We start from the raw sequence: 16,573 nt of genomic DNA, 5'->3' as shown, positions 1-16,573 counted from the left end.
AAATTTTCAGCTGCATTTTGCAGTACCAGCAAAGTCTATGAGAAACCAAAATTCTCTGTTCACACATCTTGTTTTTTTTTTGCTGCGTATTTTGTGACTTGGTTGGGTTTTTGGAAAATAGAGCATGTCGCTTCTTTCAGCGTTTTTTCAGTGTTTTTTCATGCATAGGAAGTAATGGGTGGTGAAAAAATGCACCAAAAAATGCAGGCAATTTTTTTCGGCTCTTTTGATGGCAAAATCGAATGGGACTTTTTTTTTTCATAGAACTTCATGTACATGCATATATAGAGACAGAAGGACAGTGAAAAAAGTGCTGAAAAAACACACAAAAAATGCATTAAAAAACATCAAGACCTGCGTTTTTGATGCAGCTGATTTCCTGCCAGAGATTTGTGACGCTGAAAAACCCAACGTGTGTGAACATAGCCTAAAAGTATTTACCAAGTTACTTAATTTCTCTGTACATTATCTATGATCTATTATAATATACATTCAGAAGTGATGAAAGTTTGAGCTGTTGTAGAGACTTAGGGTATGTTTCCACTGACCGATTGGTGGCATTAAACGATCAATGATCAATAAACATTTACTGATCAACATTTGACTGTTATTTAATAGCCTGCTAAAACAGGAAGGCCAAGGTAAAAAATGTGCACTGAATGTCATAGACCATTCAGTGCGCTTATACTGCCACTGTTCTCAGCAATGCGAGTCCTGTTTACACAGTATGATGTATCACCGAAAACGATGATCTTTGGTGCTGCACAAATAATCATTTAATTCAGCTACTTGTTTACACGGAGAGATTATGATGAAATGAGCGATGTTAAGAATGCTCATTCACAATGATCATTCAATGTAAATACAATGACTTGAAAAAGTATTCATGCCCAGTGAACTTTTTCACGTTTTTTGTGTTACATCCACAAAAGTAAATGCATTTTATTGAGATATTATGCAATATACCCACACAAAGTAGCAAGCATTTGTGAAGTGTAAAGTAAAAATTACATGGTTTTCTAATTACTTTAAAAATATAAATCTGAAAATTGTGACATGAATTTGTAGTTACACCCCCTGGTAGTCTGATGCACCTAAATAAAATCCTGAGTAACCAATTTCCTACGACATCACATAATTAGTAAATTGAGTCCACCTGTGTGTAATTTATTCTCAGTATAACTACAGCTGTTCTACGTAGGCCTCAGAGGTTTGTTTAAGAACATTAGGAATCAAACAGCATCATGAAAATCATGGAACACACCAGACAGGTCAGGAATAAAGTTGTGAAAAAGAGCAAAGCAGGGTTAGGTTATAAAAAAATAGCCCATGCTCTGAAATCTCACCGAGCACTTTTTAATCCATCATCTGAAAATTGAAGGAGTATGGCACAACTACAAACCTACCAAGACTTGGAAGCCCACTTTAACTTATATCCCAAGCAAGGAGAGCACTAATTAAAGAAGCAGCCAAAAGGGCTACGGTCACTCTGGGGAAGCTGCAGAGATCCACTGCTCAGGTGGGAGAATTGATAGTAGATTCCAGAAATCAGGCCTTTATGGAAGAGTGGCAAGAAGAAAGCCATTTTTGAAAGCAAGACATAAGAAGTCCTGTTTACAGTTTGCAAAAAGCCATGTAGGTGACACAACAAATATTTGGAAGAAGGTGCTCTGGTCAGATAAGAACAAAGTAGAAATTTGTGCTAAATGAAAAAGGCTATGTGTGGCAGAAAACTAACACTGCACATCACCCTGAAAACACTATCCCCCATCAAACATGCTGGTGGCAATATTATAGTGTTGGTATGGTTTTCTTCAGCAGAGACAGGAAATCTGGGCAAAGTTGATGGGAAAATGGATGAAGCTAAATACATGACAATCTTAGAGAAAAACCCATTAGAAGATGCAAAAGACTTGAGACTAGGCTGTTAGTTCACCTTCCAGCAGAACAACAATCCTAAGCATACTGCCAGAACTGCAATGAAAAGGTTTAGATCAAAGTTTTCTCATGTCTTTGAATAGCCCAGTCAAAGACTAGACCTAAATTCAATTGATAATTTGCGGAAAGACTTGAAAATTGGTGCTCACAGATGCTCTTTATCCAATTTCACTGAGCTAGAGCTAGTTTTGTAGCAAAAAGTGGTCCTACAAAGTATTGATTCAGGGGGGCTGAATACAAATGCAAGTAACAATTTTCAGATTTATATTTTTTAAATATGTAGAAAACCATATATAATTTATTTTGCGCTTCAACAATACTTGTTACTTTGTGTTCTTATATCACATAAAACCTAAATAAAAAACATTCATGTTTGTGAGTGTAACTTGAAAAAATGTGGAAAAGTTCACAGGATATGAATACTTTTTCAAGTCACTGTACAGTTTTAGCTTTAGTTCCAACAAGTTAATGATCAGTCAAAGGGGATATCTGGTATTTGATAAACAGTTAAAGAGGATTTCATATATTTGATGACCTATCAACAGGTAGGTCATCAATATTAGATAAGTGGGGGTTTGACACTTGGCATCTCCCTCAAAATAAAAGGAGCTGATCTGCCGTACCCGGTAGTGACCACTAAACACTAAAAGGAGATGTTCTGTTCAGCTTCATTCAATGATTAGACTGGACCAGAGCTAATATCAGATCCCCCACCAAACAAATTGATATTGATGACCTATTCTTAAGAAAGAGAAACCTATGAAGTAATAGGATTTTACAGGCCAAATAATACAAGATAAATCTTTATTAATGAGATAACAAACGTGATAAAAAATAAGTAAAAGGAGAATGTCAGCACGGAAGGTTATTCCAACATGTAAACCAAAATTTTGGTCTCATATAGAAAATATGGACATATGGATAATAAATTATGTCAGCAATGTGGACAAAAAAACTATCAAAATATACTGAATTAATCATAGGAATCAAATCAAAATAAAATGTGATTGAGGTCTAAATATAAATGCCAAAGGGCTGTTGAATATAAGTGCAGCCTGACAGAAACAATGTAAGTGATCAAAGAAAGACCAGAAAAAAGTGGCAAATTGCACACTGGTCCATGCAGGATATTATGTGGGTGGCATTCACAGGAGACTTGTAGCATTATATAGCATAAGTGATTGGATGGTTGCAGTTTCAAATCTCCTAAGGGGACTGGAAAATACAGTATAAAAAAGTTTTTAAAAATAAATAAAAAAAATTATAAAACTTCGAAACACCTTCTTTTTTCCCAATTAAAAACAAGGAATTAAAAATAAATAAATAAATAACATACGTGGTATCCCTGTATTCATAAGTCTGATCTAACAAAATATAAAATTAATTAATATAATTGGTGGATGATGTAAAGAGTAAAATGAATCAAAACGCCAGGATTGCAGTTTTTTGCTCTCTGCCAAGTTGCAAATATTTGCATGAAGTAGGGACCAAAATGTCATATCTACCCCAAAATAGTGTCAATAAAAACGTCAGCTCAGCATGCGAAAAAATGTGCTCACAGTTTGATGTGAAAATGGAATTGATAAAGGTCTCAAAAAATGGAAAACACAAACCAAAATTCTTACTTTTTAAAAAATGTCCAACTTTTTTTTTCAACACTTAAAAAAATTATACAAATTTACTATTGACAATTTTATTGGGATAGAGAATTATATAACCAGGCCATTTGTACACTACAATGAAAAAAACAAAAAAACAAGCTTTTTGCAATTTCACTACATTGGGAATATTTTTACTGTTTTCCAGTACATTGTTTGGTAAAATATATGATGTCATTCAAGAATACTTCTCGTCTGGCAAAACAAGCTTATATAGAATTATGTTGACTGAAAAATACAAAAGTTATGACTTTTAGAAGACAGAGAGAAAAAAACAAAAACGCAAAAATCCTGAGAATAAGTGATAACTTGTTTCCATAAGTCTTCAGTGTCATTGGTTTTATCTAAAGAATAAGATATTTTTTTATACTTGGCAATATGTTATTTTTGTCACTGCAGGATATCACATTTTTAAAATAATAATAAAATAATAATATTTAACTGCATAGTAAATAAGTTATCACAATGACAGTCGCAATGTGATCAGACTCATAATTTTAATGTACTCAACCAAAAGAAAATAGAATTTTTTGCTTTGGTGGATATCTGAGTGAAAAAAATACAGTAGCAGCTGTAATGGAATAAGTGGTTATAGGATTTAGTTGGATGACCTAATCAGAACTAAAATATATGAACATCAATATGAACAGTTCTACAATGATCCCAAATATTACACTTTACAGTACAATCAATTGTCAGGACATTAATCAAGCACAACAGGTTTACATTCAATATCCAGTTGATGATTTCAGTTTATTATCTTTTGGATTTATTGCTTGTTTTAAATTAAAAATAGAAAACAAGCTACTAATTGCGGATGTTACTTGTCCTAGTTATTTAATGGCTTGCAACTGAATCTATTTCCATTAGGGCAAGGCAACACAGCCTTATATTGTGCTACAGTTGAAATAGTAACTAAAACACAAAAGTTGTATTCTAAGTACACTGAATCACGGTTGCATAGAACTTTGGTGAAACAAAATATCCAAGTGAAAAACTTAGCGGTAACATGGCTAAATGCAAAACTGTAACGGTAAGTTATCCTAGGGCTGGAATCACACAAACAGTTTTTATAGCCTCATTTTTAACCAAAGCCAGGTGGAGATCCAAAGAGAAGGAAATATTTAAGGGAGAGGCTTCTGCTTTCTTCAGTATCCATTTCCGTGTTTTGTTCACTATAACTACATCCCAAACTGCCACAAAAACTGGATGAATATTTACAAGTTAAAAGTTGAAAGCCGAATGTGAAGTGAATAAAATCAGCTTTGGCCCCTACCTTTGACATGGTCTACATAAATTCTCATATGTTCACAGTCCTATATATTTATACTACTTTAAAAAATTCAATGATAATTTAAAAAAAAAAATAAATACAAATCTTTATATATTTTCTTTTTGCTTGAGGTTTCCACTGGAGATGAACGGATCACTTCACGCAACCCTGGTCCATAGTCCAAGTCAGAGCTCTCTGGGCATTGACAGGAGCTGCATGAATTTCCAAAACTTCCAAGTTCCTTGGCACTGCATTTGATTTACTGGCCTGGCAAGACATCATTTGGGTGGCGCACAGGTGATGTCGCACCAGGCTAATCATAAACCAAGACTGGGATTCTGGAGGATAAATACATTTTCACAACTCCTATCCACAACCAGAGAGCATTAACCTGGACTTTGGACCAGGGTTGCGCAAAGCGATTCTTTCATTTCTAGTTTCAATGTAAGTGCATGAGAAATGAGAATCAATGCATTTTTGCTAATGTTAATAATGAAAAATAAAGGATGTTATTAAACAGTAACCCAAGCTATAATAAATATGCTATTCTTAAACCAGAATTTTTGGACCACCCTGAGGCAGCTTTGTTTCTATCAGAAGCCTCCAACAATGATGGAAGTATGATATCTGAGACTCATCCATCATCAAACATTGCAAGAGGAGTAGGCATTATTAAAAATGACATAGTACCTATTAAAATAAATTATCCACTCTTGCAATTCACAGATAAGCTGAGTCCTCTAGAGCAGGTCTGTATGTATTTTGTAGAAGATCGACATCCTTATTCATAGAAGGGAATCCAAAGCAAGGTCTACTTCTATTACATTATTAATCAGTCAAACACATGCATATAATAAAGGTTGCTTATTATGCTTTATTTAATTAACAACTAAAAGGGTTGTCTGCTAAAATAAAAATGTAAATTTCATCTTTCATATGGTAAATATTATTTTAATCTGGAAATAGAAGCACCAATTACCCCAGGTCATTTTAGAGGTGATTTTCATAATATACAGTAATCGTAAATAATATTAAGAACAATAATAATCATTTAAAAAAATAAATATTTATATGAAAGTGATAGTAAAATTGTTATAGTTTAAAAATTATTTGTGAATAAAATATATGCAACAAGTATGCCCTTTCATTCACTCATCTTACAAAATGTGCATATTTAAGAAAATAAGTTGTAAACGAACAATGGTCTGCAGCTGAGAAAAGATAAAATGTGAAAGTAATATAAACTCAGCCCTTTTCTCAATAATTTTATATCTTTCTGTATTTTAAATTAAATCATAGTATATCTGGAATCTTGTGATATGTTACTGTTGTCATAACACTATTCGTCTCTAGTACCCCATTATATGTTGTCCACAAAAGATATAGGTACTCAGATTTTGCAAACTATTGAGGACTTTATGCATATATCAAAATTAAATTATTTATTGAAATTCATTTCTAGGTATCAGAGAAAAATAAAGTACTCTCACTTTCCTTGACCTGGCACCTCTCTTTCATCTGCCTTCATCCGCAGAGTACAGATGACTGTACTCTGTTTTAGTATCTGTTGACATCAAATAGTAGGTGCGACACATTTTCATACCATTTTCTCCAATAGATAAAATAAAGTAATTAGTCCCCATATTAATGACAGCAAATGGTACCAATTTTTCAGGACACATACATTGTAAGCCTATCTATTTTTACCTTTAACATTGCGTTGATTCCTAATCATTTAATACTTTAAAATGTTCACATTTCAAAGACACGACACTGATAACAACATGGTGCTTAGACCTGAGTGGCAGAACCTTAAAAGTTTTTTGATTTAGCAATATTTTTCTTTAAAAGTGCTTTCTATTAATAGGTTTAAACATGTAAGTGGCATCAAAACATTTTCTTAAATTGCAGAGGACTTATTTTCTTAAGTCTCCAGGTGACACAGTAAATGGATGGCTTTTCTAATAATGATTAAACCGTTCTTGAGCTTGATCTTGAGAAAAGTGGAACAAATGTAAGAGCTAAAGCATTGATGACCTTGCGATTTTGTCTGTATAATAGAAATGAAAAAGTTTACTTCTAGAGGGTATGTTGTTGCTATTATTTAAAGTATAGGATTATTACAATTGAGGACCCCGCTGTGATTTCTTAGTTCACCAGGTTTGATGCATTGGTGCTGCTCATCACCATATTTATTTGAGCAGATTACAAGAGTTAAGTTAAAAACTCCTATATAATTCTAAAACATATTTTTTTACTATTTAATTCAGATAAATAAATAAAAAATAGCAAGTATTTTGCCATGGTTCCATATGGCAGGGGAACTAAGTATAATTCAGTAGCTTACAATAAAAAATATTTACTCATTAATTATACCTTGTTGAAAAACATTCTTGTAAACAAAGTAGTACATGTATTGTGTAAGTCAAGTACAATGATTATGGCATAACTGGAGTAAAATTGCCTCTGTTAAATCTTATACAATGTAGACACATTATCCTCTTTCTAAAAGAGGATTGTTCACCAAATTTTTCATGTTGAACTGGACACACAGTATAATAGGTGTCACATAGCAGAATAAAATTATGTATTTATTATTTTTATTTTGACTCTCCATAGCAGAGATATTAGCGATCAAAGTATTTGGTGTTTAAACAGTTATTTTTTTTTAAAGTCCAAGTGGGCATTACCAGAGAGATTTCACTGGGGGCGTGTACATCTTCCTCTTTATGATGCTGACAAATCAAAAGCAGGTAGCAACACACTGGGTAAATAAGAACACTCCTTCACAATAGCTTAGATCAGGCTCAGTGTGATACAAGTATTGACAATCTGCTCCCCTCACTGCAGGGTGGTGACGTGCTGGAGCACACTATTTCACACTGAACCTGATCTAAGCTATTGTAAGAGCCTGCTTTACTTTGCTCAATATGTTGTTGCCTGCTTATAAATGCTCAGCATTAAAAAAGAAGTAGATGCCCAAAGTGAAATCTCTCTGGTAATGCCCACTTGAAAATAACTGTTTAGGTACCAAATACGTTGATTGCTAATATGTCTTGAACAAAGAGGTGGAATTTAAAAAAAAAAGTTTTATTATGCTCTGCAGATCCTATTACATTGTGTGTCCAGTTTAACATGAACAATTTGGTGAAAGGTCCTTTTTAATTATTTTTCTGTTACAGCTTTCTATTAATAGTATCATCATTGTGTATTGGCTACATAAATTAATTCTACATTTTAATTTTATGGCTTCTTAGTTTTTTACCTTAATTTAGAAATAATAAAAACAATGACTTTGTAAGTAAAAACAGCATATTTTCCAGACCTAAACGTCAACATACTGTATTTCATTCATTTTAAATGCTACCAGTTTTGCGTTTGTCCATTACCATTTGAGTTCAGACTGCTAATATTTGTTAGGACAACATGTTCTGAGATTCTTGACACATTATCAAAGTTGCTGATCTGTGTAGTCAGTGATTTTCTACTTCCAGTGCTGGCTCTTCCTCGTGTTAGATGTTCATCTTGATTATTATTATCTCCAAGGCAACAGCATGAAAAAGCTGCTTTGAATTCTTCTCTAAATTTACCTAAATAAATAAAAAAAATGTTAAACATTATTTGCTGTATAAAAATGTCTAAAAATGTTGGTTGACCCTGGAGTGTCAGAAGATGAAAAATTCTGGCAAAAGTAACATATTTTCTTAATGCTTAATTAAAAGGGGTAGTTTCATGTACAAAATGTATCATCTACATACAGGATAGGTGATAAATTTTTGATCTCTGGGAGCCTATCCACTCATACTCTCAATAGTTGAGAGCAGAGTCATCCCATTCATTGACTATGGTAAAAGTTATAGAGATGATAGAATCTTTTGAAATTCAAATTTACTAAGTTTGACAAAATTGTTCCAAAAAATGAAATTTGCAGTAATAGGATTTTTCTACTCTGAGGTCACCAGAACTTAATCCAATCCATTTCAAGAAGTTAATCACAAGCACAGCCTTAGTATTGTCAAAATGACCCCACCATAGAAACAGTTGATAACACCGCATTAACAAGCATCCAATATAATACCACAGTTCCCTGACTTTTCATGTTTGATTAAATTAATAACAGTCTACAAGTTATTCATATCCAGATGGTGGGCAGCATGGCATCCAAAAGATGAGGTGAGTTTTGATAAAGAAAAGAACTAATGCTAACTGCTCCAGCTGCACATCTTCTCGCTGCTGCAATCTGGTCCTCTTCTTTCCTCCATTGCACATTGCATCTCTGGCATCCTTTCTTTAGACAAGGATATCCAGATGTGACCAAGTCTAGGAAGTCACTGCACATCATAAGATTGTGGAGCACGTTTTGACATCATGACCTCACAACTCACAGTGACGTCCAAGACTTGGAAGCAGCTAGAAATTCTGGCCTGCAGTGAAGGGGTCAGAGATACAGCATGCTATGGGAATAAAAAGAGGACCAGATGATGATTAGAGATCAGCAGGGTGGCCTAAGAGGTCAGCAATGACAAGTATTAGTTGTTTTTTCCAGCCCTGTACCTATTCCAAAGTAAATATAAATTCGGATTATGAGCAAACCTACAGAATCTAGTCTCTAGTTTGTAACCCAAGGACTGCCTGTAGATTCCAAAAATTATAGTTCAGATAAATTAGTCCTGGCTGCCAAGTGCCGTCATTTGGTGTGAGATTACCTAATTTTAAATTAAAATGATTATTAATAGTTCATGAAATGGCTTTTCAACAATAATGTATTGATCTAGATGTACAAAAAATAGCCATGCAGCATTTTGTTAGCCAGTAAAATTTTTGTGAGGTATACTACTTTATGTACAAAAATCTGGTTGTCCAGTGAAGTTATCACTATAATATACTATCACGATATCACTATACTATACTATCACTATATATACTACCATTATATCACTATACTATACTATCACTATATATGAAGTTATCACTATAATATTAATATCTTAACATGGCATTTTGGTTAATAAATAATACTTGCTTTTTTATATTCTGCTTACAAAGGGCACAATAATGGTCAATTTTATTTATTCTTTCAGGTAATTGTCTACACTTTACTTAGAATGTTAATTTAATCAAACACATTTTACTTTTCATTCTATTGAGCTTAGATTAATTTTCAGAGGAAACAAAGATAACACAAAAAACTTACCACTAAGAAAGTTGTAAATTATTGGATTAGCTGCGCTATTAGCATACACCAGCCAATGAGAAAATGTAAACCAGGCGTAAACTGTTTCCCTGTCATTTGTCTGCGCAAACATTCCAAAAACTCTAAAAATTAAATAAAAATACAATATACATTACTATAGAAGAAAAAAAGGATAATACAAACAATTCATTAAGATTAAAGGGATGGTTCAATTTAAATTTAAATTAAATTTCTACCCTGGCAGCAGTTTGCTATAAACAAGCACACTGCGCTGTACTCACTTTACCTGGGTCCACTGGCAAATCTGTGCAGCTGTTCATGAGGATTGACATTAGCTGCAACGCTGACATCACTCTAACAGCACAGTAGCCAATCCCCTGTAGACTGAGCTGCTGTGCTATCGACAAGATGTCAGTTCTCCAGCCAATGACAGACAGTAGGAACAGTAGTGGAGACATGCTGGTGAAACCAAGTAGGATCCCGGCACTCACATGTCAAACAATTAGTCATTTATTGTTGTCTCAACATACTAGTCATCAGACATTTCAGCCTCTCCTAGGCTTTTTACAATAGATTTATTGAAAAAAACTCGGGAGGGGGTGAAACGTCTGATGACTTGTATGATGAGACACCAATAGACGTTTAATTATTTCACATGTGAGTGCCGGGATCCTACTTGGCTTGATCTGCATTTCCTCCATGTGTACCACAAGAAACATATGGGGTGCCGACCAGCCTACCTTTTTCTTGAGACATGATGGTGGACCCAGGGAAAATGAGTAAAGCCAGTTTGTTTTTTTTCTACAGAAAATGCAGCCATATGAGAAATTTAATTGAAAGGGAACAACCTCTTTAAGTATGAGAGCCAAAATAGCCATATGCACTGTATGTTTTAAAAACTTTCTATCATAGCCAACATTAACTTTTTCAATTACAGTGGCCACGATAGCTCTTTTGTGGTATCAAACCAGGTGGTCTAGGCTTTTCAACCCACCCATGACCTTGTCGGTGATTGACTGGTTGTCCTTCCTTGGACAACTTTTGGTAGGTATAATTCACTGCATGCCAAGAACTTCCCACAAGATCTGTCAACTTAGAAATTATATAACCAAATTGTCTAGATAACAAAATTAAGAGGATTATGCTTGTTCATTTTTTCCTCTCCAAAATAACTTATGATTGCTGCACTTGCTGCCTAATATATCCAACTCCTTACAAATATCATTACCAAAAGATATCTTGTGTCATTCACTTCACTTGATGTTAATGTCATTGCTAATTGGGGTATGCTTATTTTGGAGTTTTCATCTAAGGACAGGCCCTTTTTAGTACTTATCAAAAGTTTTCAAATGGGTTCAAATATGAGGACTGATTTGAACCCACAGTAAATATTTTATTTTGTATTCCTGCAACCCGGTGTATGTAAATTTCTGATGTTTTAACACAATCTATAGCTAATGTTTATGCCTTATGGCAGAGGCAAGCAGATTTTGGACAAAACTTCCCTAATTTTTAAAGAAATTCATTATGCCATTGGTTTTCCAAACAGTCCTGCAAAAAAACAGTTCCAAAACATTTAATATATCCACCTAATATAATTTTGACAGTGAATGTTAGGGTTATTTTCTTTGTTTTTATTTTAACGTGTAGAGGACTGATTTCTACGTCTTGTTGTCAGGAAAGGCGTGTTTCATTAAATTGTCTGTTCTTTTGGTATTTAGTTTCAGAGTGGCATCTGATAATTCATTAGAAAGTTTGAGAACCACTTGGTTCATCTCAATTATGTCACTTTGAAACTGTGATCATTGAATTGGTCTATGTTAGAGATGGGCAAATTTATTGGAGTGAAATTGAATATTACTTGAATTTTACAAAAATCATTATTCTTCAGAATACAATTTTTTGTGAGTTTGCTCTGCGTAAATTCAGAAAAAATAGCAACCAGCTGTGGCTACCATTTTGATGAATTGTACAGGGCTGGAAAAAGTTAAGAAATGAAAAACCTCAATACTTACCTCACCGCTCATCTGTCCTGACCACTCCACTTCCCCCATGCCCACTTTCCACCATCTGGTCCTCAGGATCTCTTCTTTATGCAGTCTCATGCCTGTGTCTTCACTTTTCAACAAGACTTCCAACCAAAACCAGAGGAGGTGTTGGAAAAGGTGAGCAGTAAGGTGAGTATTGTTTTTCTTTTTTCCATTACATTTATTATGCTCTGGGGTCTGAAAAGACCCCAGAGCATAAAAGGGAATATTCAATTTTTGGAGAATAACTTTTCTGTATAACAAGAATTGATAATAGTTGAGGGAACCATCACAATTTTTACCTAAGAATCCCTTTATATAATATCATTTTTCTTAGATGCACATTAAAAAAACTACATACAAACAAAAAACAAACAAACTAAAATCAAATAGGGTAACTATCTATGTGATATAACGGTACCATGTAAATACGAATGTACCATCTATCAAGGGATGGGATCCCCCTTAAAAGGAATCTGTCACCCCCTGGGACTTATATGACATCTAATATGGGCATACAGGTGATAGAAATGTAAACCTATTTCTACCTGTATGCCTCATATTAGAGGTCTTGTTGCTGAGAAATATCTTTTTATTCATACAAGTTTCTGATGTGTTCCAGTCCCAGGGACTGGAAGAAATCCCCACCTCCTGTGTGAATTACAATGTTTCCCCCCTCCCCTGCATGTCACAGTGCCCTGTGATGTGCAGATGCAGCAGACAAATCCTGGCACTGTGACATGCAGGGGAGGGGGGAAACATTGTAATTCACACATGAAGCGGGGATTTCTTCCAGATCCTGGGTCTGCAAGCATCAGAAACTTGATTGAATAAAAAGACATTTCACAGCAACAAGACCTCTCAAGTGAGGCATACAGGTAGGTATAGATTTACATTTCTATCACCTATATGCCCATATTAGAAGCCAGATAAGTTCCAGGGATGACAGATTCCCTTTAATGTATCAGGGCTGATATTCCCTAGAATAACTTTTCTGCAAATCAAATTTCCCAGTAAAATATGTGCAATTTGGCAAATTATAATTTTATTAGATCTGCTCATCTCTAATCGTAATCTCAATGAATGTGACACTTTTGTGAACTGTTCCATGATTTTCATGCTGTTTTATGTTCATATTGATTATTCTTCATGATACTTTTAACTGCATACTATTTATTTTACAGCTATATATTTAATATATGTAGGTCTCTTTCACTTTTCATTTGAGTTCACAGCTTTTTAGTTGTACCAATATTAATTGAAGTGATACTCTGCATGTGTGCACTTGTAAGGGATGAGACTTACTGATTGTTATTCCTGCACCCCTAACCAACCTATATAAATGTCCATGTATGTGTGCTCATGTGTAAGCTGATTTTGCTGCCACAATCAGTTTGCATTCGGCCATATATTGGAGCAGGTTGGGACCCGTTGTTATTTGGAGGAACGAGCGAGACATGATTAATAAAATAAATACTTGTTTACTTGCTCTTAAAACTATATAAACAAGGTAGTAGGTAGAACATTTTTTATTGTCATCAGTATTCCAGGACAGAGGCACACATATTTTGGTTATAAACGGCAGCACATAACTTGTGAGGAACGTTATTGTAGCATAATAGGTTAAGTTGAGGACCTCCATCTTCCCAATACAGGGCCACATGGGTCGATGTGTTTTGCTGTGACCACTATACAGTACTCCAGCTGCACTTCCTGTGAACAATGTAAGGGAGCTCCACAAGCTACCACCTAACTAACTTGACCCAACCTGGCTGACCCCGTCTTCTTTCACACTGACATCAAGGTCTGGCTAACACTAACAAAACATGCATAAGAGTCCTAGCTGCAGGTGCCCCAACTTGCTTACTGAGAGAAGAAAACTGCTGTCTTTCTTGCTGGATATTGCAAAATCTTACTACCTTCTCTTGAGTCTGCTCTTCTTTTTCATATACACCCAAATCGGTTTCAATGCTGAGAGAAGTCCTCCTTTTTCTGTAGCTAAACTCAAACTCTCCTAAAACCCAGGAACTAATGTAAGGCAACGGCCCCACTATCAGTATTTGGTCAGTATTCGGTCAGTATTTTTTCTCAGGAGTGGGAGCCAAAACCAGAAGTAGGTGACAAATGCAGAATTGGTGCACTTGTTTATATTATACCTTTTCTCTGATTGTTCCTCACCGGGTTTTGGCTCCTACTCCTGAGAAAAAATACTGACCAAATACTGAGAGTGGGGCAGTGTCCTTACTCTCAATTCCTACTTATCTTCTCCCAACCCCGGGCTGGCAATATAGTTGACCCCGTCTACCCCTGTAGCAGGAAAACTAAGCTTTCTGGAGGATAAAACATGTAAAACAACCAATAACATAAAATACACATTTAAGGGTCATCAGAGGGGGTGTTCCGAATCTTCTCCACCTTTATACACTTATATTCTAGAGCAGTTTACCCCAACCTGTGGTTCTCCAGTTGTTGAAAAAATGCAACATCCGTCATGCTCCTACAGTTGCAGGCTATTATGGCATGATCGATGATGTAGCTTTATAACACCTGGAGAGCCACAGTTTGGGGAACAATACTCTAGAAAAACAAAAATGGCCATAGTCCGCAATACAGTTCATCATGAAACAATAAAGTTATATTGCTGTACTTTTAATGGATAAAGCTTAGATATGCTACATATGTTAAAAAGCTATAATTGTATCCAAAAACAGAAATGAGAAAACAAGTTCTTATAGCTAGAGGGACAAATACTTGTACTTTAATGCTTTATTTTCGAACATACAAAGTAATGAACTCAAATTTTAAAGTAGAGAGAGAAAATAATAAAGACTTACACTTTTTATTTTTGTAAGAAAACAAAATTAAATATAACATTTTTTCCGCAATAAAATGAACTACTTCATTACCAGAAATATTATCTTTGATACTTTCTTATGTAAGAAAAATAAAGTAATGGCAAACATCACATTTCTATTGATGCACTAGAGTGCCTGAAATGAATTACCCCAGGGAAAAAAGATGGCTTATGTCTTGCTCTTGGATACACGGTCTATGATTTTGTAAAAATATCTACAATATTTTCAAGTCTAACATTTATACAGCAGTAAATTATAAAGTTACAATTAAACATAGCATATACATTTTCAGTAGAGATGAGCAAATCAATTTGATGTAAATCAGATTTATGTTGAATTTTTAGGAATTCACTGAATCCAGTGAATTTGTGGTTTGGAGAGGTTCACATCACCTTTACACAGGTATACATATATAGCGCAGTCAATTTGGAGAGAATATCAGAAGCCTGTATGAAAGCAAAACAAGGTAATGAGCAGCCATTTTGTGGCTAATATGAATAGTGAGAGGTCATCATAGTTCACATCTTAGCCAAAGAGATAGGGAGAGGAAGCTTTAAGACACAGAACAATCTGTACAAATAGGCTATGACAGCAGAGCTGTGAAATAGTTTAGTGTGTAAGCAACAGTTTGTGTACCACCGGTTACCATCAATTTACCTATTGCCATATATGCTATGATCACTTTGACATTACTAAGGCTCAGTTTGTGTTAAAGAGCATAAAAAAGTTTGATACAGTCTAGATTACCTATAAGTGTCATACACATCTTTTAAATTATGACTTCATAGTACTTTTGAATTGCTGTGCATCGATTCACCACAAATCAAATTTTTCAGAAAATTCAGTGAGGCTGGCAGGTTTGAATTTTCAAAAGATTTGCTCATCTCTAATTTTGAGTAATAATAATAATAATAATAATAATAATAAAAAAATATTATAATAAAAACATCACTTCACCTTTTCAGAATATTAAGGATACTTATCGGTAAATAACATATTGAAAACACCAGCAGTACCACCATGAGCATGCGAGCAGTCTTCCTCCTAGCACGAATCTGTTTTATTTCAGCAGCCACACCATTAATTCTAGGTTTGAATGCCTGTTGTCCCTGCCCCTTTGATTGGATTGGACATTGCAATGGTTTCCATTTCCTCTGAACTATAGATGAAGTTCCTGGAATCTGACATGAAAGGAATTACCTGATTTAAGAGTTATTGTTATAATAAATTAGGTAACTGGAGATAGGCTTAAAATGACCCTTCATCCCAGCTAAATATTTCCCTGTAAATATATATTGCATATACAACACAAAAAGCGCCTCTGTACTGTACTAGCTACTGTCTCCAAGGGCTGAGGTTGCCTCCTATGGGACCAAAATAATAGCTGCAGTCACACAAGGCGAATGCAAAAGTCTGAACCATGCTTCCCTACATCTCCACTTTCAAAGAATGGACCAGTGCTAATAATACTTGTGCTGCATTCATGTCAGCTGTCTATGACACTAGAGGGGAAGTGGTAGATGTGTGGGGAGGTGCAATTCACACAGGTTCCCCATGTGACTGCAGAAGCCATTTTTATCTCACAGGAAGCAGACCCAGAACTTTTAGCTGAAGGGTTGATTTAACTT

The 16,573-nt window shown here is 34.8% G+C and overlaps 1 protein-coding gene across 2 annotated transcripts in view; it reads right to left on the bottom strand.

Moving 5' to 3' along the window:
* Positions 1 to 1,045: 1,045 nt before the first annotated feature.
* Positions 1,046 to 16,573, bottom strand: part of HCRTR2 (hypocretin receptor 2) — a 239,398-nt gene continuing 223,870 nt past the window's right edge. For both annotated transcript variants that reach the window (XM_073675426.1, XM_073675427.1), the window contains 3 exons: positions 15,903 to 16,126; positions 10,064 to 10,185; positions 1,046 to 8,459 (listed from right to left, as the gene is read on the bottom strand). In XM_073675426.1, the coding sequence (XP_073531527.1) occupies positions 8,233 to 8,459; positions 10,064 to 10,185; positions 15,903 to 16,126 (573 nt within the window). In that variant the 3' untranslated portion in view covers positions 1,046 to 8,232. The remainder of the gene's footprint in view (positions 8,460 to 10,063; positions 10,186 to 15,902; positions 16,127 to 16,573) is intronic.

The sequence above is a fragment of the Phyllobates terribilis genome, unplaced genomic scaffold (assembly GCF_046119375.1).
Source record: "Phyllobates terribilis strain yellow unplaced genomic scaffold, ASM4611937v1 Scaffold_3__8_contigs__length_932513732, whole genome shotgun sequence".
Classification (NCBI taxonomy): domain Eukaryota; kingdom Metazoa; phylum Chordata; class Amphibia; order Anura; family Dendrobatidae; genus Phyllobates; species Phyllobates terribilis.
Note: the sequence above shows the minus strand (reverse complement) of the source record. Positions and strands in the feature narration are given on the sequence as shown.